The sequence below is a fragment of the Balaenoptera ricei genome, chromosome 2, assembly GCF_028023285.1.
Source record: "Balaenoptera ricei isolate mBalRic1 chromosome 2, mBalRic1.hap2, whole genome shotgun sequence".
NCBI classification, from domain to species: Eukaryota; Metazoa; Chordata; class Mammalia; order Artiodactyla; family Balaenopteridae; genus Balaenoptera; species Balaenoptera ricei.
In genome coordinates, this window is record NC_082640.1 from 37,270,348 (window position 1) to 37,293,596 (window position 23,249).

At 48.8% G+C, this 23,249-nt stretch overlaps 2 protein-coding genes across 9 annotated transcripts in view; both read right to left on the reverse strand.

Moving 5' to 3' along the window:
* Positions 1-1,151: 1,151 nt before the first annotated feature.
* Positions 1,152-7,933, reverse strand: LOC132359104 (zinc finger and SCAN domain-containing protein 20-like). 4 transcript variants are annotated; one of them, XR_009500734.1, is made up of 4 exons: positions 7,737-7,933; positions 6,223-6,991; positions 5,386-5,716; positions 1,152-3,367 (listed from the first exon to the last, which is right to left on the reverse strand). XR_009500734.1 is itself a non-coding variant. In XM_059912413.1 (3 exons), exons 2-3 carry the CDS (start codon positions 6,776-6,778, stop codon positions 5,697-5,699), a joined length of 576 nt encoding a protein of 191 aa, XP_059768396.1. In that variant the 5' UTR covers positions 6,779-6,991; positions 7,737-7,933; the 3' UTR covers positions 5,070-5,696. The 4 variants fall into 4 exon arrangements, 2 of the variants coding, with proteins under 2 accessions (XP_059768396.1, XP_059768395.1); XR_009500733.1 differs by lacking the exon at positions 1,152-3,367 and adding an exon at positions 4,685-4,749; XM_059912413.1 differs by lacking the exon at positions 1,152-3,367 and having other exon boundaries at positions 5,070-5,716.
* A 1,797-nt stretch (positions 7,934-9,730) lies between these two features.
* Positions 9,731-23,249, reverse strand: part of ZSCAN2 (zinc finger and SCAN domain containing 2) — a 29,541-nt gene continuing 16,022 nt past the window's right edge. For 4 of the 5 annotated variants that reach the window (XM_059912409.1, XM_059912406.1, XM_059912408.1 and 1 more), the window contains one exon: positions 18,693-21,573. In XM_059912409.1, coding sequence (XP_059768392.1) covers positions 20,132-21,573 — 1,442 coding nt within the window. In that variant the 3' untranslated portion in view covers positions 18,693-20,131. Of the gene's footprint in view, positions 9,799-18,692; positions 21,574-23,249 lie in introns of those variants that run through there. The other variant, XM_059912410.1, reaches the window with a different exon arrangement.

Genomic DNA, 23,249 nt, shown 5'->3' on the forward strand with positions numbered 1-23,249 from the left:
ATGCCGAGCACAGTGGTAGGCAAAAAGGTAAATCAAAACACTTTTGAGCAAGACAATGGATGGCTACAGTTTCAAATAAAAAATTAGGACACTGTAAAAATCATATTACATTTGGTTCACTGGGAAACATCTCCATGCGACTACTAACCCACACTTAACTCACTGTTGTTAAGTACTCCACGTAGGAGTACTAACAGCAAACGTTGCTTAAAGCAACTAACATGTCACATTGCTCTAAGGACGGTAAAATACATATGAAATATCTACAATCTCCAGCTCAACTTTCCCTTATTTTGCTAAGGGGAAAAACACATGTGAGATGAAATTGTATGGATATTATATTTGAATCTTCTGGATCATTCCAAAGTATGATGGCAAATTTTCTAAAAGGAAATCTGGTTATTTCCAAAGTATTTTTATAATGCAGAGCTACACTAGGTTTTAGTATGATGAATTTCCACCTAAGTGAAGACTTTCTCATTGAAAAGGGTGAAATTATTGAAAATATTCCATATCAGATTTATTTCCTGGCTACACAAAAAACTCTAAGCTCAGATTTCTGGGATACCTTTGTTGCTGTTGTTTGTTTGGCCATGCTGCACAGCTTGCAGGATCTTAGTTCCCCGACCAGGGATTGAACCCGTGCCCCCTGCAGTGGAAGCGTGGAGTCCTAACCACTGGACCACCAGGGAACTCCCAGGGATACCTGGAAAAACCATCTCCCAAAATAGGCTTTTTGAAAAGTCTCCTCGATGGCAGCAGACTGACATCCTTTGAAGGGATGTCAATCCCTTTTTGGAAAGGAGATACTGGGCAGAGTCACCGCCCGTGGATAAGGGAGGTGATCAGGCTAGACAATAAGCAAGCTGTCTTTTCTGTCGGTGTTTATCAAGCCTTCCTCACGTGTATCTCTATGTGCTAGAGATACACGGACACGAGGCTTTCTAAGGCGGCTTGAAGACAGTTCTTAAAGGAAAACCCGAAGGATGTCTTCGACAATGGCAACAACATATAAAGTCCACAGTGCATCAAAATGATTACTTTTGACAGATACTTTAGATAAGTTCTTTTATGTTTTTTTTTAAAGAAAGACTAATTACTTCATAATCATACTTTATAAATCTACTTAGATAAAATTGTACTATGTGTAGATTGTGCTTTGTTTTATAATTGATGGGTTTCTGGAAAGTTGTGGGAAAATACTTTAAAATCAAACACACAAGGAAATTATTTTAAGAGGGAGAAACTGTGTTCCATTTATTTCCAAGCACCATTTGCTCTGTATGTCAGAGGCCCTCCAGGGACTCTGCTCCCACAGAGATGCCCAAATCTCCAGAACCTGTTGACCTGCACTCGGCCTCCCCTGTAGGACCTGGACACCTGAGCACAGACGGGAACTAGTGAGCTTGTCAGAGGCAGGTGATATAGCAGTAAATCCTCCAACCAGGCGTCTTCTTAATCAACGCCATGGTTCCTAGTTATTGCTCTGGACATATTGACAAACAGAAAAGACCTTACCCACTTTATTACCCTGGTTCACGATCTTCTAGACCCAGTCTCACATTTTTAGGATACGGTATGAGCTTTAAAGCTCTGCAGCAGCCCTGCTGGCAGTTTGGAGTAATTCAACCATGCAAAAATTTGACTTCGGGTGAATCATGAACTCGCTAGTTTTATAGACCAAAAATGGCAATCTCCCATGGTTCAACCTAATATGTTGGAGGAAGAGTAGGGTATGGTTTAGAAAGTCAGCCTTTAGCATTGATCTTTCCTCCTTTTCCCTCCTCCAAATAACCCAATAGAATGCTTTCCTCTCAAGTAACTCCATGTAAATCTAAGACAGGGGATGTAGGGAAACACAGACAGTTCCTGGGCTCCAGTCCTCCCCGAGGGAGAACAGGGGAAGACCCTTAGAAATGTATTTAGTTCATAAATAAATCCTTGTCTAGCTGCCCAGTGCTGGGAGGAAACTGCTCAGCCACTGCTGGTTCTACGTCATTAATGCCATCACCACGGGAGGGCAGAGCCGCCTCCATCCTGGAAGGAGGATAAGGATCTCACCCTCACATTACCATGCTGTGAAAATTAAGGCACAGAATTACAGTGAAGACTCATTGAGATGGTGATACAGTCAGATTCAGAACTAGCCTCTGAATCCTCTGGAAATCAGCTTCCATTTTAACAGCATGGACAGGAAAGGCTTGAGTGGTATTTCATAAGCCCAGTGGGTACTGAGTGAGAGAAACAAAGTACAGCCTGTCGGACTGGGATTTGAGCTCTCTCTCCTTCTCCTGTGGGTGTCGTGGTATAGAATCCAGGGCCATACAAACCCTTTTTTGGGGTAGATTCTGCAGTGTTTTCAAGATAGGTCCCCTACACCTAGAGTCTCTCCCCGGCATGGGCTCTCCGACGTGCACTAATACGTGAGCTATTGTTGAATCGGCTTCCACACTCAGCACATCCATAGGGTTTTTCTCCCGTGTGCATTCTCTGGTGAATAATAAGACTTGAGCTCTGACTGAAGCTCTCCCCACATTCCCCGCATTTATAGGGTCTCTCTCCAGTGTGGATTTGCCGGTGGGTAATGACGTTTGAGCGGTCACTGAAACGTTTCCCACATTCCAGACACTCATAGGGTTTCTCTCCTCTGATGGCTGGTGAGAGCAGAACTTTTTCCCATGCTCGGGGCACCGGTAGGGTTTTTCGCCAGTGTGGGTTCACCAGTGTGTCCCAAAGTGCGAGCCGTTGGCGAAACTCTTTCCACACTCACTACACTTACAGGGTTTCTCTCCTGTGTGGATCCTCTGGTGCGTAATAAGGCCTGCGCTCTGCGTGAAGCCTGTGCGGCACTCCCCACGTTTATAGGGCTTTTCTCCTGTGTGGATTCTCTGGTGTGTGATGAGGTCAGAATGATCACTGAAGCCTCTCCCACATTTGGGGCATTTGTAGGGCTTCCCCACCGTGTGGATTCTCTGGTGGCAAACCAGATATGAGCTTTGGCCAAAGCTTTTCCCACATTGGCCACATTTATAGGGTTTCTTTTCTCCAATGTGGGCTAATCCGTGGATAGCTAAGCTGAAATATTTTCCACATTCACAGCATATATTGGGTTTTTCTCCAACATAGGTTCCCTGAGGACCTATGAATTTACCTAAGTCTCTTTCTGGAGGAGAGAGCCACTCTTGTCCATCTTCTAAGGATATTTCTCACTGCTTCTCTGCCCCATATTCACTTTCCCAGTCTTTCCTCCAGTTGAGGTATTGGGAAACATCCATGTTGGATCTTCCTAATAACACCCCAGGTAGTTTTACTGCCTCTGAAATGTCCTGGCTTGAATCCTCCTCATTCTCTGTCCTTGTTTCAAGATCTGAAAGAATGAAATGAAACTGCAAAGGTTACCTATTTTCTGATTCAGAAGAATGGAAACAATGTGAAAGAGGTCCTTACTGGTCACTTAAAAACAAGTTATTGGTGGTGACAGACCTTAATCAATTTTCCATTAACCAGGAACAAATAAGCTGGAATATGGCTGAACCATTGTCAAGACCAGCAGACATCCAGGCCTCACTCACTCCCCCAGCTTCTAAGCAGGAAGGTCACGTGGAGAAAGGCTGGAGGCAGGTCCAGGCGCACTTCTTCCTCTTCAGTCAGAGCGGCTCCCCGCTCCTCAAAGGCTCTGTCCCCAAGCTCAGCTCCCCCTCTCCTCCCATCACCTATGAACTGGCAATCGGTACTAAAAAGCCACCTTCCTCTTCCTGATACTGCCTTCTGGGTAGAGGGACGTGCCTTAGAATACTTCTCCTGGCCATTCTCCATCCCCTTCCTTACAGGTGGGAGGAATGACTTCCTTGGTTAACAAGCAGTTGGTGCACGTGGCTCAGAAGATCAGCAGTGAAGGCTCTATCCCTGCAGGGCGAGGCGGTGGTTGTCCAGTGCTGCCTGCAGCTCAGTTCTGGGGCTCTGTGCGACCCCACAGCTAAGCCACACCCTCAAGAGCTCCACCATTTAGAAAGCTTCCATTTTGATCTCAATGTCTTACTCATGTCTCTCTCAGTCGGTCTAGAACCTGAGCAGGAGAAGAACAGTTCTATTTATCAGATCACCTGAAATTCCAACAAAATGACTGAGCCCCACCACGGAAGGGAGCTCATCTTAATCATGAGAAATTCACCCCTCCAATAATCTAAGGTTGACTGTAGTTTTAATTTGGGGTCATCCATGTTCCCTTTTTCTACTAACCTGGTTAAGTGATAGTTAATTAAAATTATAAATTCAGATAGAAATTTAAGAGAGAAATCATAAACACTAATACTTTGTTTATAGCTACACATTCCAAGGTAACTAAAGAGACCAGGCTTTCTTTTCTGTTCTTCTCACAACTCCTGTGGTTTCAGCACCACAGAACAATAACCCGGGAAGATCAAGTGCCTGGGTTCCTCTCCCGCCCTTGCCCAGTGCTGGCTTGTCCATGTTCAGAATTCCAGGTCTGACTTCTTTGTTGGTGAGATACTAGCTTTCACTCATTTCCCACCTGCACAGGAAGTTTTCCGAATTTCCTTGAAATCCTGGAGACTGTCCTTCCAAAGTTCTTCACTTCCCTCCAGACTTGAGACCCCATCTGACGGGGGAACTGGAGGTCCCGCCCAAGAAAAAGCAAGAAGGGACATGGGGTTCTTATGTAATTTGCCTTCTGTTCTCATATCTGGAAGTGGTAGGTGGGATGAGAATGGAAGCACGTCTCAGAAAGGTCTAGTTTTCAAAAGAAAAAGTTAATGACTTAGGAAATTTTCCCCCTTAAGTTCAGCATACAGGGCAATGTGCTTATGTATTTTAACAATAATTATAACAATGATGACAATGAGAACTAACATTTGCTGAATACAAACAATGTAACAACCCAGGGAGGTAGATACCATCACTGTGTCCATTTTGCAGATAAGAAAATGGGGGCTCAGGGTGTTTAACCTATGTACCCGGGAACAGACAAGTCTAAAGTGGCAGACTGTTGTATATAATATATGCAGAGTTCACATCTATGGGGCACTTTAGGTGGAAACAAACAACTGAAACTTTAAGTAACTCTCCTGTTTCTCTAATATTGTTACTAAAAGCAGGCAGGGCGATCCCTTTGCTGTCGAGCAGAGCAAAACCCTCAAAATCATCTTCCTGAGTCTATTGGTTTCTATGAGTATTTAAAGATAGGTTGTAAATAGTGTCCCTCTATAGACATCAACAATTTTCCTCCTGACAAGGCCATTCAGATACAGACTAGTGATAGCAGAGTGACAGACGATAAGCATGTCTCCTGATTCACGGTCCCTAATCTTCCCGCGGGGCTTCCTCTCTCCCACTGTTCTGAAGTGCACTTCGGGGAAGAGAGCTTACCATTGGGGTACCCCCTCAAAGCCTGGGGGCCGAGGCTCCTGGGCTCCTCTGTCATCTCATTACCATCCCCTGTCACTGCCTTCTGGTTCTCTTTGGAGTCCCCTCTAGTCCGCAGAACGCCTCCTGCCACCTCAAAGGCATCAAAGGTGTTGGCCAGGGTCCAGGGACTCATCAGGGCATCCATCTCATCGTAGAAGGGGCCGGTGCCTGGAGTGTGGGTGCTCCTGGCTTTGCGGTAGTTAGCCTGGAGGTTTTTGAACCGGTAGCGACACTGCTCCAGGGTCCGCAGGAAGCCCCGTTCCCGCAGCCGCTCAGCCACAATCCAGTACACCTGGTGGGTCCAATGGCAGGTGCAGAGTTTCTCATGAATGTAGGGCTCACTAAGAATTCCCAGGAAAATTTTAGTCTCCTCATACCCCCAGTGCACACCTGGGGAAAGGGACAGAGCTAAGCTAAGCTAATGCTGCTGGTTTTGTAATGAATATAGCAGAAGATCCCCCCACTTCCTACAACAGCATTTTAGTGATTTCCCGAGAAGTAATCAAGTAGGTTTTTCCCTCTGTGACAGGACTGGATCCAACAATATGCACACGCATATTTATTTTTATGCTGATGATCATCATACTTATATAGTGGTTCTTCCTTTTTCTCAGTTACACACATGAACAAAGCGCTCCACCTTTTGTATGTAAAAATAGTCTTTCCTTGCCCTTTCCAAACTATTATAATATGCCTTCAATCCACATAGCACCTCTGAAATAGCTGGTTGCGATGAGGCCCTCCCCAAACCCTGCTAACAGCCAGAGCCCTCCCGTCTTGCTGGTGATAGGGGCTTACCAGTAGGACTCCAAAACAGGGCTGGGATACCAGGGCTTCCAGACGCTTCTTCAGTGCCCAGTTCTCCCCCCTCAGAATCCTCCATTATGGCTCCTGAATGCCCTTCTTCTAAAGATGCTGCTGGATGGCCTTGGTTCCACCCCTGCTTCTCTGACCCACCTTCTAACATGGCCTTGGCCAGCATCGCCTCCTCCTGCTCCCAGTAAGCCCTCTGCAGTTCTTCCTGCTCCACGTCACGGTACTTCTGCCCAAGCAGACCCCCGGCCACCTCTGGAATGGGGGTGGCGGCCTGTGGACACATCAGGGCATCCATCTTGTTGTAGAAGGGGCAGGTTCCTAGCACGTGGGTGCTCCTAGCTTTGCGGTAGTTGGTCTGGAGGTTTTTGAACCGGTAACGACACTGCTCCAGGGTCCGCAGGAAGCCCCGCTCTCGCAGCCGCTCAGCCACAATCCGGTACACCTGGCGGTTCCGATGGCACATACGGAGCTTCTCATGAATCCAGGACTCACTGAGAATTCCCAGGAAAATGTTGGTTTCCTCGTAGCCCCAGTGCATCCCTGCCACCTTCTCATCCTTCAGGCCCTGCCACTCCAGCTCATCCCCCGTCTTGGCTTTTCTCAAGATGGGCACCTGGCCAGGCCTGACTCTTCCCCAACCCACCAGGGAGTCTCACACTCTCCTTCTCTCTGGAGCACTGAAGATCTGGGGTCTGTGGGTTTTCCTCCTGCTCCACGTGGGAGCTCACACAGGGTCTGTGGGTTGGAAAGGCTGTTTGCAGGGAGACAAGAAGAAGACATAATGGTTGGGTGAATCTAATAATCCCAAGCACTTTATATGCCAGGGAGGGGAGATATTAATTTTTTTAAAAAAGTCCAAGGGAGGGCTTCCCTGTGGCGCAGTGGTTAAGAATCCACCTGCCAATGCAGGGGACACGGGTTCAAGCCCTGGTCCGGGAAGATCCCACATGCCAAAAATCAATAAATTAATTAATTAAAATAAATAAATAAATTCAATGAGTGAGACAGGGAGGAGAGAAAGCAAAGGAAGAACTAAGCTACCATTTACTGAACACCAGGCACTGCACTGGAAACTTCACATTTGCTCAAAATTCCCGTTAGTATGCGGCAGAGCTGGGATTTGAACTCAGGACTGTCTGAATCTGAAGCTTTTGTTTTTCTCCCACTACACAATCCTGCATACCATGAGGGAAAGATCCAGATACCGAAAGAAGGAAGTAACCATTACTTTTAAGACAAACAAGCAATCTTAGAGTCAAGGAAAAGAATGACTTAATACAACCTCTCACTACCTCAGCTGTGGCACTGCCTTACACAAGGAAGGAGATTTGGGCAACATTTTGCAAGCTGATGAAATTTTGGAGCCTAATCTATAAAGTTACTGGGACTGCCCGCTGGGTAAAATTCCTTTGGAATTTCCGATAGGCAAGAGAATTGGTGCAAAGGGCCCCACTCAGTAGCAGAAGGTGACCTGATAAGAGAAATGTCTGGCCCACCTGGGAGCTGCTCATGGTCCCCTGGTCACAGCTGTTCTCCATAGAAAGACCCAGAGCCTGAGGATCAGGCAGGCCTGGGGCAAGAGAAAGGAGCCATTAGAGGGAATGCTTCTTGGCTCCTCCCAGGGACCAGCCCAACTGGTTTGGAAACAGAAGAGTCTTCCTCCTTCTCTCAGTGTCTGCTTTGTCCCATCAAAGAAGGACTGGTGAAAAAGCAAAACAACACATTTCTCAAAGGAGAGTTCCAGATTTCCCTTCCATATCCATCCACGTTATTGACTGTCAGCGTTTTATGCTTTCATTCTTCAGTTTTGATAACACATGTGAATCATCTGAATTGGTCTGGGGACACGTACCTGTTTTGAGAATTACTGCACTCTAGTTTAGCCCTACCTTGTGCCTTTCCTACCACCCAGGCCTAAAATTGGTACCCACGCCTTACCTACTGGGACCAGTAAGGTCTCACTCACATAAGGAGAGGTGCCACCAGCTCTGCTGTGTAGTTTTACAAAACATGCCGACCAAGGTTCTTCTTCCCTTTGGAGGTGCCTGTTGAGGATCCCATAGATTCATGTGGTCAGCCTCAGTTTATATGCCACATTCTCCCAGGGAAAGGAGCTGTACCCGCTACCCCACTCCCTGCACTCAGAGCGGGTTTCACGCCCTCCCCACAGAAGGGTCCTTCTCCCTCCCTACACTGCTGCTGCTTACCGCTCTCACAGAAGGATCCAAGTTTTACTTTGGGGCTGTGGTTCATTTGGTCTTCTGGTTCTGGCTGTGAGTTCTTCACCACTGCCTGGAACAGATACATGGATTCTGTCTGTGCTTGCTTCAGATGGATGTTTAGGGGACCTAGTACCGATCCTGAGGGATCCTTCTCCTCTGACAGCACCTCCTGTCCCTGTTCAAGGACTGGAAATGGTCAGAATTCTGTAGGCACTAAAACTTAATCATCCCCATAAAGAAGCAAAGGGGGAACTCAGTCTTATGCAAATCACTGCAGGGGCAGTAAGGAGTGTGGATGTGTGGGAGGTGCCATGGAGATAAGATCTGGAACCCAGGCCCACTGCAATCTGCCCACCCAGCTCTCCCAGGGTTGCTCCTGTCAACCTCTAGGCAAAACTAACAATACAGAGAGAGCAAGCAACAAGGCAGCTATTTTGCAACAGGACCTAAAGGTTCAATAATGTCAATAAAGACCAGTGAAACCCCTTGCTTCAGGCTGGCTGCTGCTGAATGAGAGCTGTTCTCCAAAGAGAAAATAGGTTGTATCTGCTCCTCCTGGATCAGAGTGGTGCTCAAACTATTTTAAACAATTCTCTTATTTACTGGTGGGGACCGACACTCAGAGCAACCAATGTTGTGCATCCTCTGAAAAGTCAGTCTGAAAATGGAAGGAAAGTTGCAGCTACCAGGCCCAGGGAATAAGCAAACTCCATGCTGACACCAACAGCAAAGTGTACACATCACCCACACTGCTGGCAACCCAAGGTGGCTCTGTCTCTCACATTCCTCTATTTTAACTACTCAGAAATAAGTTTCCATATCTCACCTGCAGCCCCAGTCTTCCAGGTTCTTTTTGCAAGTCCTCCACCAGAGCCACTGCCTCCTCTCCACTCTCTGGATGTTTTTGTCTAACCCAGATCTGGATCTCCTGGGGAAGGACAGCCAGGAACTGTTCCAGGACTAGCAACTCCAGGATCTGCTCTTTCGTACACTTCTCCGGTCTCAGCCACTGATGACAGAGCTTCTGGAGTTGGATGAGTGCCTCCCGGGGTCCTGATGCTTCTTGATAGTGGAAATACCAAAAGTGCTGGCAGGAGGTCTCTGGTCCAGGGATACTCCCTTGAAAGAAAATTTCCGGCTCCCAGTGGGAATCTTCTTCCAGCTTCACTATTTGGAGCTCTTCTTGTACTTGAGGAGTCTGGATTTGTTCATCCACAGCTACAGCCATTGTTCAGATCAGAGAAGAACCCTGCAGCTGTGCTCTGAAGTTCAAACCTCTTCCTTTACTTCACTGGGAAGCCACCTTTAGATAGGAGTCTAAGTAGAACTTGAAATTCTAGAGCCAGAGACATACATTACAGAGTGAATTCTAGTGAAAATCACAAGGGTTAGCCCAGTGGGATTGAGGTGAAGAAAAATCTTCCTGTTCCTCCTTCCCCATGTCCTGATGCCCATGGAGTCTGGCCCTCTGTCACTGGGGAGGCAGCTCCAGAAGTCTGACAGTAGGGATCAAGGGCTGGTGGTCTGGTTGGAAAGCAGAGGAGCGTGAAGCTGTGTTTGCATAGCGATTTACTTAACGCCAAGAAAATGCCAATGACCCATACTGAAGAATGAGGATGAGCTGATGGAGATAATGGGGACAGTAAACTGCCCATTCTCCCAAGCCACTGGTGTTCAGAGTGTTGCCAAGTACATGCAGTACAAGAGCCAGACGGCACACAAGGTAGCAGCACCTTGGAGAGCAGAGCCTGAGTGGAGCCCGCTCTAAGCTTCAGCGATTCAACGGCTCCAACCCTCAACTGTCCTCGCCTCTGAGTGGGTTCTCAGATTTGTTCTCTCTGGATTCCTCAGTCTTGGCATCATAACTCTCTCCCAAACAGGGAGATTTACCCTGGTTAAGGTTACAAGATGTAACAGCAAGGATAATAAGATCACAGACTCACAGGATGTTACAGTTGGAACGGAAGTTAAGAGATATTCAGGCTTCAACTCCCTCAAAGCTGAGGCAGTCACGGCTCAGAGACCCCCAGGACCTTGCCCAAGGTCACAAAGCTGGCAGGAAATGGGCAGTGGCTCAGCCCGGTGACGGTGGACCGGGTGACTGGCCCGCAGAGCGTGACTTACACTGGAAGGCTACTCTGCTCCGCGGGCGACCTTCTCTGGAAGCTTTATGGGGTAAACGCGGGCCCTGGGGACAGGGTCGCCTCGTTGGCTACGGGGCCAGGGTCATCCCCGCCGGGCCAGGTGGGCAGGGAGAAGGAGGACGCCGCCAGCATGAGGGGCGCATCCTGCCCCGGGGTCTGCTCGCGGGGACGCGGGACCCGGGGTCTCCGCCCGGTCACGCCCAGCCCGCGCGGGCCCAGGCCCGAGGTGAGAGCCGCTCCCGTCCGCCGAGGCCCTGCGACCACTGGAGGGCCCCGACTCCGCGGTACCTTCTCTGTGGGCACGGAAGGTCCGCACACGACACTCCCACCCCGAGCCCAGACCCCAAGTCCGGACCTTCGGACAGCCATAAACACCGGGAGCGGAAATGCGAGCCCCAGAAACACTGGGGCTTGGCAGGACTACATTTCCCATAGGCCTCCACCAGGGCCTGCAGACTGACAGCAGGATTAACCAGTAACCTATGCGGATGGCTTGGGCTCCCATTTGTTTCAGACGAATCATTGACGATGGGTGGGACTTTCCTACACGCCGGATTTGGGGGTGCGGAGCCGCAACTATAATCGTCGCACGTGGAGCGGGTGTAGTCCTGCCTCGCATCTTCCACCCCCGTGAGAATTTGGGAAGGTGGCGGCTTCTCGTCTACTCTGCCCGGGGACCACTGAAAGACCCTTTCCAAAGCGTTTTCCCTTACAGCTGAAAGCGGGTGTTTATCCCTGTTAATCCGTATTTAATCCTATTATACAGGTGAATAAACCCAGGCAGCTTGGACCCCAGGTCTCTCTTAGAGTGGCGCTGAGACTCCAATTCAGATGTTTTGCCTCTTAAAGTACTTTTCTGGCATAGTTGCCCACTGTGGTAATGCTTCACCACTATCCTCCCCCTTGCCTAACACACGCACACACACACACACACTTCCTCATTTCCTGCGTGCACGGTCCTGGGTGATTCAAGATGAATATCATTGACGCTTATTCATTTAACAATCAATTGTAGAGCATATACTTTGGGACAAGCGAAACACTTTCTCCTCTTAAGGAGTGCAGTCTGGCAGAGGATGCATTTTCTAAAATGAAATGGTGAACAACTCCAATGCAGTGTGATAAGTGCTAAATGGAGGTGCTTTTAAAGTAAATGACTGCAAGGAAATACTGGAGAGCAGCTGGGAGAGCCCAGGAGGAAAGAAGGTGTACCCTCAGGGAAAGGGGGCAGGAAACTATACTTCACTTTTGCATATTTTATTTGGTTTGCTTCTGACAACAAATTTTGCGTAGTTAGGTCTCACTCCCTATTAAACTGATTAAAGGTCTAAAATTCAACAGAAGGTGGGTGAAGCTACAATTCCCCCCAGGAGGGGCAGCCTGTGGTGGGGCAAGGGAAGGACAGAACAACAAGGACTCTCTCCGTAGAGTCCTAAATCCAGTTACAAGTCTGGGCCATGGAGATTCCTTCTAGCCTCTTGATTTTAGTTCCAAGAGGGCTAATGTGAAAAACTCAGGCCAGCTCTTTCAGCATGCACACACAGCTAGCTTTCAAACCAGCCCAGCCCAGAAGTTCCAGAGAGCTGCCTCAGGGACCAGTGAGGTGGGGCAAAGACCCAGCCCAGGAGAGCGCTTTGGGTTCTCACCATCCAGTCACCAGAGCACCTCTGCTTTTACATGTTTTCTATTGTTGCAAGATTTCACTTGAAAAAGTGGTTCCACTGTTACAAAAAGAAAACTGAAAATGACTAATCCAAGTATTCCATGTGCCATTCCCTTAACTCAGGGATCTCCTGAGCCAATAGAACTTTCACTGGAAGCAAAATCAAACCTGGAAAGGGTCATCCCAAACCTAGCTCCTATCACCTTCACCGTCAACACCACATCCAGTCCTCCAAACGAGAAGACTTGCATACGTGCCCTCGAGCTGCGAGCCACACTCCCCAAGGACTGGGACTAGAGGCCCCCGAAGAGTCTACACAGATGAGATGTTTTCCCAGCTAAAGCTTTCTGGTCCCTCAGAGGACAGTTGGTCTCAGAAACCTAGAAAGGTCCGTTCTTTGGTGAAAGCAGGTTCCATTTGATCTGAGTTATCAATATTACCACAGACAGTAGGATTTCGACGTTCACCGCCACACCGAGTGATTTCGAGCAGCCTTCTGGAATGGGAAGGGCAAGCACAGGCATCAGCTGAGCAGGTGAGGAAAAACGAGACCTCCAGAAGTGACTTGCCCTAGTCATGCTGCTAGTTAGGGGCACAGGGGTGTCTAGAACCAGGCCTGTCAGGTGTCTTTGGCTCCCAATACCCCATCCACTGCGCCACAGATCTCAGGACAGGAACAGGAGGGAGACAAGCAGGAGCTAGTGACTCAGAAAGGCGGTATCACATGGGACAACTGAGAGAGGCAGGTGACAATAGTGCTGAAACTCTTCAGCAAGAGTGTGGTTTCTAGACCATTGATATGTTTAGAAAAACATGGCACAGAGGGATTTACAAGCAGTGTGTAAGGAGACAAGGATTTTGAGATGAAAGAAATAAGCGTATCCTCTAAGAATTCAACTAATTACAGCCACATGTACTGAGTGGAGACCACTGTCTCCTAAGCCCACTGGATTGTCCACTTAACTCCAACTTAACCAGTGACACTAACCTATCTGTGGAAGGGGACGTGTTCATCAGGGAAACCTGGAAAAAAGTATTAACGAGGGCTTCCCTGGTGGCGCAGTGGTTAAGAATCCGCCTGCCAATGCAGGGGACACGGGTTCGAGCCCTGGTCTGGGAGGATCCCACATGCCGCGGAGCAACTGAGCTGGTGTGCCACAACTACTGAGCCTGTGCTCTAGAGCCCACAAGCCACAATTAGTGAGCCTGCGTGCCACAACTGCTGAAGCCCGCGTACCTAGAGCCCGTGCTCCACAACAAGAGACGCCACCACAATGAGAAGCCCACGCACTGCAACGAAGAGCAGCCCACACTCGTCACAACTAGAGAAAGCCTGCGCACAGCAACAAAGACCCAACGCAGCCAAAAATAAATGAATTAATTAATTTAAAAAAAAAAAGAGTTAATGAGGCAATCTTGGGCACGGAGCTGACAGCCCTGGGGGGAAGGGAAGAGAAGGGGATTTTGAAGTGCAGCATTCATCACCTGAGGGGTGTGTGTCACATGACCCCTTTCTTTCAATCCGTGCTCACCAGCCACCGTCTGATCACAAAGCCACCATTTCAGTTTTCAGTCACTGGAGACCAGGAACAAGGGGTGCTCTGAAAGTGGCTTGGGTTTGGAGATCCCCAATGTAAATAAATAATAACTGGGCTTCTGGAGTATTGGTCTCTTGGAAATTTAGTTACCAGGAGCCTCCCACCCAGTGTCTGGTCATCTCTGGGTGCCTGCACCACGAAACCTGGGGACTGGAACTCGTGAGTGGTAAATCTGCCAAGATGTGCCACCCCAAGGCATCCTGGCAGGCCTCCTGCCCCGACACCGACAGTGTAAACAAACGGCAGAGACACTGTGCCTACCAAGGCCTGTGAGCTGTGAGGGCCTGGGCAAAGTGTTTCCTTGGAGCCAGACCTTCTTCCTCCCAGCAGCCATTCTTCTACAGCTGCCGTGGGCCTTTGAATGCATGGAAAATTCACAGAGTTGGGACACTGGGAAGAGTGAGCAGGGGAGAGGGAGTGAGGGGCAGGTAGGCCCAGGAGCCATAGCCTCTGCTGATGCCAGAGGCAAGAGCTCAGGTGCACCAGTGACTGGGTGGAGAGCCGAAGGGAATTAACCACAGGCCCTACTCTCCACCAGGCTCTGCAACCTTCTGTCTCAAAATCTGAACATCATCCGTGCGACTCTACTTTCACTTCCTCTGTGGCCATGGGCTATTTTATAAAGTCAAGAGAGTGAGAGAAAGGAAAGACTCTAATATTCTGTCCAGAGATTTGAAATAGCTTAACAGGGCCAGGCAGCAGGGAGGTTAAAATGGCCCTGCATTTGAAAAACTCCAGGTCTGTGAGAGACTGTGGGAAGGGCAAGCCCAGCACACCGGGCCCCTGCACAGCTCCCTGGTTATGAGACAGGACTCCCCATCAGGGATAAAGGGTTGGGGAGGGCGACCACCAGTCACGTGCAAGGAAGGACCGGTTACAGTTGTGGATCATCTTGATACTAGGGGAGTAGCCAATATGCTGTTTTTATTTTAATGTTTTGTTATTCTTTCCATTTGTTCCTTAAGTGTTTCTCGTGGCTGTAATAATGCAGCGGGGTTAATTGACTTCAGGAGTAGAGTGGTTAAGCTACAGGTGCTGGGCAAGGTACATACTGAACCTCTCCTCTGAGTCTCCACTTCCTCATCTGTAAAGTAGGGATACTAACCTACCTCACAGGGTTGTTGTCAGGATTGAGACCCACATGGAAAGAGCTTAGCACAGTGCCTGTGCAGAGTAACCCTTCCATAAATTGTGTTACACTAAGCTACTATGGCTTATTGTAAACCAGAAATGCAACCCAAAAGGAAATAAAATTCCATGAAAAACAAGAGGAAGTCTCATGATGACCTGCCTCAAAATGTAAAATCTCTATTAAAAGTGAGGGTGTGTGGTTAGTGGCACAAGTGTGTCTAGAGCCAGGTCGGTTCAGCTCCCAACACTCCACCTGCCCCACTGCAAACTTCAGAACAGGGTCAGGAGAAGACAAATTACTGACCCAGAGGGGACCTGACAGGGGTGCTACTAAGTTGCTTCTTGACCAGGGTGCTGGTTACACAGGTGTATACAGTTTGTAAAAATTATATGAGCTGTACACTTATCTATGTGTTATATTTCTTTTTTTTTTTTTTTTTTGGCTGTGCCGGGCAGCTTGTGGGATCTTAGTTCCCTGACCAGGGATTGAACCCGCACCCCATGCATTGGAAGCGCAGAGTCTTATCCACTGAACCGCCAGGGAAGTCACTGTGTGTTATGTTTCAACAAAAAGTTAAAACAAGAAGAACTGTCTCAGGATATAGTTATACGAATACCCTGGGATTAAAAGGGTGAGAGTAAGATAAAGTCTCCAAGCTTCACTGCTTGCCCAGAGAGAAGAGAAATAGATGGTGTACTATGGACTCAGCTATAAGAAAGGGGATGGATGTTTTTCACTGAGTTTTGATGATCTGTGACATTTTGAAAATAAAAGCTTTTTCGTTAGGATGCTGGTTGGTGGGTTTTTTTTTTTTTTTAATTTTATTTATTTATTTATTTATTTATTTATTTATTTATTTATTTATGGCTGTGTTGGGTCTTCGTTTCTGTGTGAGGGCTTCCTCTAGTTGCGGCAAGTGGGGGCCACTCTTCATCGCGGTGCGCAGGCCTCTCACTATCGTGGCCTCTCCCGTTGCGGAGCACAGGCTCCAGACGCGCAGGCTCAGCAATTGTGGCTCACAGGCTCAGCAATTGTGGCTCACAGGCTTAGTCGCTCCGCGGCATGTGGGATCTTCCCAGACCAGGGCTCGAACCCGTGTCCCCTGCATTGGCAGGCAGATTCTCAACCACTGCGCCACCAGGGAAGCCCGGTGGGTTGGTTTTTATAAATGTCTTTCGCTGTGTCTCCATTCACTGATACCAATAAATTGTAACTGAGGTGAAAGGTCACTGAAGTTAAAACTAACTTAATCATCTTACCAAAGGGAAGGGTAGGAAACCTAACCCATTTTCCGGGTCAGAATTTTGGGCTCCATCCGCCTCTTGCATTTACATACACCTGTATGGAGAGAACCCAATTGGCAAATATTTATTGACTTCCTATCACATGCCAGGCCCTGCTCTGAGTGCTGGAGAGAGAGTTTGGAACCTCAGTATGGGTGTCAGCATAAAAACTCGAAGAGGGACAGGGCAGAATCACGTAACAAGTCAATGCAATGAGAGTCACAGGCACCGAAATTGGAGAGCTCAGGGGTGTGGTGGGCGGGGTCACGTCTGCCAGGCAAGTGCAGGGAAGACCTCACGAAGGGAGTGGTACCCAGGCTGAGTCTTCAAAGATGTTCAGGTGTGCCTTGGGCAGACAGGGCAGCCCAGCAATCCAGAAGAGGAAGCAGAGTGAGCAGAGAGACGAGGCCCAGCAGGGCACATTGAGGGGAGCTGCCAGGGGGCCAAGATGGTCAAGGGCATAGAGGTGTGGTGACGAGGGCAAGGCCAGGCATGAACGTGAGGTTCCACAGAGGCCCCCATCAGGAAGACCTCATCTGCCCTCCAAGGACTGTGGCCTCCTTAGGGGGATGGGGGAGCCCCGGAGGGTTTAAGCTAGGTAGTGACAGGCTCAGTTCTTTGCTGTGGAAGGACGCTCACTCTGGCTACAACATGGAGGATGGAGTAGCGGGAAGCAGGGCCAGAGGGAGCTTGGGGCACCAGGAAGGGGGCTTTTGCAGTGTCGGGCAGGGATTTGAACTAGGCCAGGGCAGGGGGGTCGGGGCTGGGAAAAGTTGAGAAGGGCTTGGTTCCCAAACGGCTCTAAGGGATTCGAGGGAAGAAGAGTCTTGGACGACTCCTAGGTTTTTGGGTTGCGTGACACCGAGTGGATGGCAGTGCTACTCACAACGAGGAAACACACCTGTGGAACCAGCACCCTGATCAAGGGAGGCAGGTGGGGGACTTGAGTTCTGAACATGCAAGTTTGAGGCTCTAGGAACAAGGGCAGGAGGTGAGTAAGTTGCAGGAAGAAGCCAGTAGAGAGGGATAGACTGGAAATCGAGAGAGGAAATAGCAGATGAGCAAGGTCCTGAGTCCTGGAGGGAGGTGGAGGCAAGTGACTGGTGGAGATAGATGACTATTAAACCGAAAGCACACATCTAGGCTGAGCCCGGAGGCAAGGAAGTGACAGGGTTTGATACACAGAAGTTTGTTGGTTGGGACACTGAGGGAGGCCACACTTGGCAGGTTCAAGGTTCTCAGAGGTGAGCAGAGCCTGGGGGCTAGCGTGGGTCTGAGGGCCAATGGGTAAAGGGCGGCCACTGCGGGGCCTGGGAGAGGAAGCGACCAGTCACGTGAAAGACTTGCTGAGGTGGGCCTGGGGGCCACACTGAGGGTAAAGCAGATGCCTTTAAAAAAAACCATTTACTGTAGGTTTTTAACGGTCCCAAGGCTATTCCCATGAACTTAGAAACAAACTGGTAACAAAAACTCAGTCCCTAAATATATGTACCTTGAAGGGGAAATCGTCTTTGTTACAGAGACACAGGTGTAATTGAGTTGTGAACAAAGATGTGGCAGAGGTAGATCTGCCGGGGGAGCTGGGGCTTCTTGACGTTTTTTTAGGGGAAGAAGGCCGTGTCCTTCCATCCAACACATCCGGCATGAAGACCCCTCCTTGCCTCTGCAGACCCCCTCTAGGTGCAAGCAGGACAGGAAGCAATGGGCTCTCAACCTTTCTAGAACCACCATTTGTCATTTCCCCAACCTGGTTCCAGTCTAATTCTGCAATTTCAGCTAATCTGGTTTCCTTTTTTTCCAGGACATTTTGTGTTTATACCAGGTAGGGAGGAATAAAAAAAGAAATTTAGTTAGAAAGGTTTAAAAACCTTAATATCAATTCTTTTCTCAAGTTGAGCTTAAGGGAAAGAGAAAAACCACTATCTTCTACAACCCAAATTCCAGAACTGAACGCCACCTAGGAAACCCTCCTGTCCACTCTCCCTTACAGGCAGGGCAGCTCTTGTATCTTCCCAGACAGATGGAAATCTTTCTCCTAGTAAAGCGGCATGACGACGGGTAACGGAACTTCTTGTTCACAACCTTTCTCCAGCACCTAGCATGGTGATGGTACACATGCCCTCAGTAAATGTTTGCCCTATAAGTGAAGGAATGGAATCGGTGACGGGGATTTCACAGCCTACATGGTTTGGTGTAACAACTGCTACTGCCCAGAGCTTCCTTGTGTCTAACTTAGTTGATTCTGGATGGAGATGGCCTCCCAAGGAGACCACTGGGAATCATCTGGCACCTTAGCCAGAGCTGCCGCTCCAAGTGTTGGTTGACAGACTGGATGCAGAGTTAGCAAAGAGCAGTGGAGAGGTGTGTGCACTGGTCAAGCACACAGGACTAGGTTCACCCAAAGGTGTGCTCTTTGAAGCAAGTGATTTTTTTCCCCCTAAAGGTCTTGGACCACTTCCAGCCTGGGGCAGGAGGTGGGTGGGGTGGGGAAGTGAGATATGGGTTTGTCAAGTTCGGGTTTTTAACACATGTGAAAAGACAGACTCAGGAAAAGAATGGGACTCTACTTTATTAGGCAATTTGGAGCATCCACCCTGTAAGAACCAAGGTGCCTTCTGAGCGCAGGCCCTATGTGTAAGAGAGAAAAGCCTATTTACTCTCCTCTTCCCTCCTAACAAACCCCTTCACCTGCTATCATCCTGTCTTTACTGTTTCACAGCTCAAGGACCCAAGAACAAAGCCCTGGTAGCATCCCAAGATCAAGGGCGACATCTGTAGCACAACTCTTGATTCAAGCCCAAATCTCTCCAGGGTACAGGTGATGTGTCCTCAAAATCAACACTTCCTTAAAAATAACGTTCTTTGTATACAAAAGCTACCAGACAGAATTCTAGATCTGTATATGTAAGATAAAAACGACAAGTGCACAGAGTGATGATTATGGGGCCATGTATCTGGTGGGTAAAGACACAAGGTGACCCTGCAGAGTGCAGGATGGTTTCACCCTGAACAAGACAGAAATACCATCCACCGGGGGAGGCAGCTGGCGGCTCTGACTTCACCTCACACTCAAAAACTGAAACCCTGCAAGAATAAATGTGTCCCCGCCGACCCACAGCCGACTTACCCCAGGACAGTAAGCAGAGACAAGAGCAAACACATACATCTCCTCCGTTTATGGCTTCCCTGGCAGGCCCTGGGCAACTCCTATCAATGGAAAGGTACTGGGACACTGGTTCTGGGCCAGACTCCCTCGTGTTTTGGAGTTCCTGACAATTTCTAGAACGAGAAAAGGGCTTTAGCTTCACGCGGATGACTCAGAATTGGAGAAGCCCCACCACCTTGACCCGAAATCAAACCCCAGGACACAAAGGCAGGAAGGGCCAGTTCTGCCATGGCAGGGGCCCTGGGATGCTAGCAGCCCGGGTGAAGGCACCTTAGCCCAACAACTGGCAGCAGAACGACCAGCCAACACCAACAGGTTCCTGGTATTTCTCTAAAATGCGGGCCATGCTGTCTTCCGTTCCACACAGAGAAATATCCCCCCTGTTCTACCAAAGAGGAAACTGGGGGCACAGAGGATCAAGAGTGGAGGAGCCAATCAAGTCGAGAAACGTGACAGAAAAAGCCCCAGCTTTCCGACCTTCCATTCCTACGCTCTGTTCTCGGGGTTTGACTGACCACTAAGATGATGGGATCCTAGAAATGAGGGTGAGAAGGGGTAAGATTCTGGCAAAGATCCCCAACAAGCCTTTAGGAAGAATGGCTCTTCTACAGACACATCCCTGTCTGGGGGCAGAGTGGCAAGTGCCCTCCTGGGCCAGTCCCTCACCTTCCCTCTCTGCCCCTTCAGTAAAGTTTCTCCTTCATGTGAGTTCTCTGATGTGTGATAAAATTGGAGCTGTTGCTGAAGCCTTTGCCGCACTCGGGGCATTTGTAGGGCTTCTCTCCGGTGTGGATTCGCTGGTGTATGATGAGGACTGAATTCCAGCTAAAGCCTTTCCCGCACTCGGGACACCTGTATGGTTTGTCTCCCAGGTGGGCTCTCTGATGCATGACCAGGATGGAGCCCCGGCTGAAGCTCTTGCCGCACATGAGGCATTTGTAGGGCTTCTCACCCGTGTGGGTCCTCTGGTGCACCACCAGCTGGGAGCGCTGGCTGAAGCCTTTCCCACACTCACTGCATTTGTAGGGCTTCTCACCCGTGTGGATCCTCTGGTGCTTGATGAGGTTGGAGCTCCAGCTGAAGCTCTCCCCACATGTCAGGCACTCGTAGGGCTTCTCACCCGTGTGCATCCCCTGGTGTGCAATCAGGCTGGAGCTCTGGCTGAAGCTCTTCCCACACTCCCCGCACTTGTAGGGCTTCTCCACCAGGTGGGTCCTCCGGTGCGTGGCCAGGTTGGAGCTGCGGCTGAAGCTCTTCCCGCACTCGCTGCACTGATAAGGTTTTTCCCCCGTGTGAGTTCTCCGGTGGGTGATGAGGGCCGAGCTCTGGCTGAACCTCTGTCCACAGTCAGGGCACTTGTACGGCTTCTCTCCTGTGTGGATTCTCTGGTGCCTGATGAGGTTGGAGTTGTAACTAAAGCTTTCACCGCATTCTTTACATTCGTAGGGCTTTTCTCCCGTGTGGATACCCTGATGCGTGTTCAGGCTGGACCGGTTGCCGAAGCTCTTGCCACACTCGGGGCACGAGTATGGTTTCTCCCCCGTGTGAGTCCGCTGATGGGCGATGAGGTTGGGGCTCCTGCTGAAACTCTTGCCGCACTCGGCGCACTGGAAGGGTTTCTCTCCCGTGTGAATCCTCTGGTGGGTTATGAGGTTTGCACTCCGGCTGAAGCTTTTCCCACAGTCCCTGCACTTATAAGGTTTTTCCCCGGTGTGAGTAGTTTGGTGTCTACTGAAGTTGGAACCATCACTAAAGCTTTTTCCGCACTCGTCGCATTTGTAGTATTTCTCTCCTGTGTGGGTCCGCTCGTGCGTGATGAGGTGGGATTTCCGGCTGAAGGTTTTCCCACACTGGGGACATTCATAGGGCTTCTCACCCAGGTAGGTGCCCTGAAGGCCTATGAGCTGTCCAACTTCCCTGCCCTGGGGTGGCACCTCCCCATGGTCCTCCCCTGGGGTGTTTCCCCGGGGCCCCCGGGAGCTGCAGTCTCTCTCCAAGTCACTTTCCCAGTCAGATTGTGGAATGCCTTCCCCTTCAGGCATTTCGGAGAACATTTCATGTGATTCAACATCCTCAAATATGTCTTGGTTAGAGTTCTCCCCATTTTCACTCTGGATCTCAAAATCTGAAACAATGAAGAAAATTGTACAATTTGTACTCAATTTCCTGTAATGATGAGAAAAGAAAACCAAAGGGGAGATTTAAAATGAATTAAACTTCGAGTGAAAATAAAAAGGCTAGAGAACCCTCAAAACTTAAAATAAAAAAACAGGTTTATTTCCTTCTAACTGGTTATCCAGTTGCCAGGTCTCATATCTTTATGGTGATCACCCAGAATTTCTAAGTCTTAAAGATGTGGGTTCCAGGTCTCTACCTGTTTCTCAACTGGGAAATGAGATCAGGTGGGAATTTTCAAATTCCTGATCAAAGGAAAGCAACAGGGTACACAGTCCCTGATACTCACCATGGTGCTCGATGCTTAGTAGGTGCTCTATTAAATTTGATGAATGAATGAATGAATGAATTTCTTATTGGTACCACAGATATTCCCCTAAAGCTCAGTCTCCTTTCAAATGGAGCTTATATAATAATTCTGTGCACTAAAATGTCTGATGCTTATAATATTTTTAGTTGGCATTTAAGTAAGACACAGACAAGATGACAGGGCACCAGCAACAAGGACTCTAGGTGTGTATACACATGACTGGAAACAAGTAAGTGGGCAGTTAAAAGAGCCCTCAAATTTGGGGACTTCCCTGGCGGTCCAGTGGTTAGGACTCCGCACTTCCACTATAGGGGCACGGGTTTGATCCCTGGTCAGGGAAGTAAGATCTTACATGCTACACAGCCAAAAAAAAAAAAAAAAAAAAGAGCCCTCAAATCTACCTGCAGTGAGAGTCTACAGATAGATCTCCCATCGGTAATACAAAATATCTACCTTCCAGAAACTTGCCAAACTACTGCCCAATACTTAGCAAACGTTTGGGTGAAACAAATCATGAGGGAGGACTGCTGGAAGAACATGCATTCCCTTCCTTAAATGAGAGACTCTAAAGTCTATCCCAGGATTAAGCCAGCAGAGCTGTGGGCCTGGATCACACTGCTCTGACACCGGCAGAACTGTGGGCCTGGATCACACTGCTCTGACACCGGCAGAACTGTGTTCACTGAACTGCGTGTTGGTTTAATGGCTCTGGCTGACACTAATGAACACTCTAAGAAGGGTCATTAGAAATTAATCACGGACTTCCCTGGTGGTCCAGTGCTTAAGAGTCTGTGCTGCCACTGCAGGGGGCACGGGTTTGATCCCTGGTCGGGGAACTAAGCTCCCACATACCGCGCGGCACAGCCAAAAAGTAAAAAATTAAAAAGAAATGAACTTCTATCAACTAACACGACATTGTTAATCAATATAAAAAAAAGTAAAAAAAAAAAAAGAAATCAATGGCTGTGTCAGCTACAAATTGGCACTTGCCATCTACCTCTACAAGGACTAAATCACATGCTGCTGCAGCTGCTGACTTTCAACTCCCCCTGAAAGGAGTTCAGGGTGGAGAGCAGAAATGAGGCCCTCCGTGCTCTGGGAAAAACTGGCAGAACAGGTCTTCAGATAGCCACATATTTTCAGGAGACCATTTTATGAGCCCAATTCTTGCATCTCCTCGTATCTGGAAAAGCACTCAATTCCTTCATGGTGACGTCTGCTCCTCGGGACTAGCAGTAACCTTCACGAGACTAGCAGAAACCTTCTGCAAAAAAATATGTGCTTGATTGCATATACTCCCCCTTCACCAAAATCAC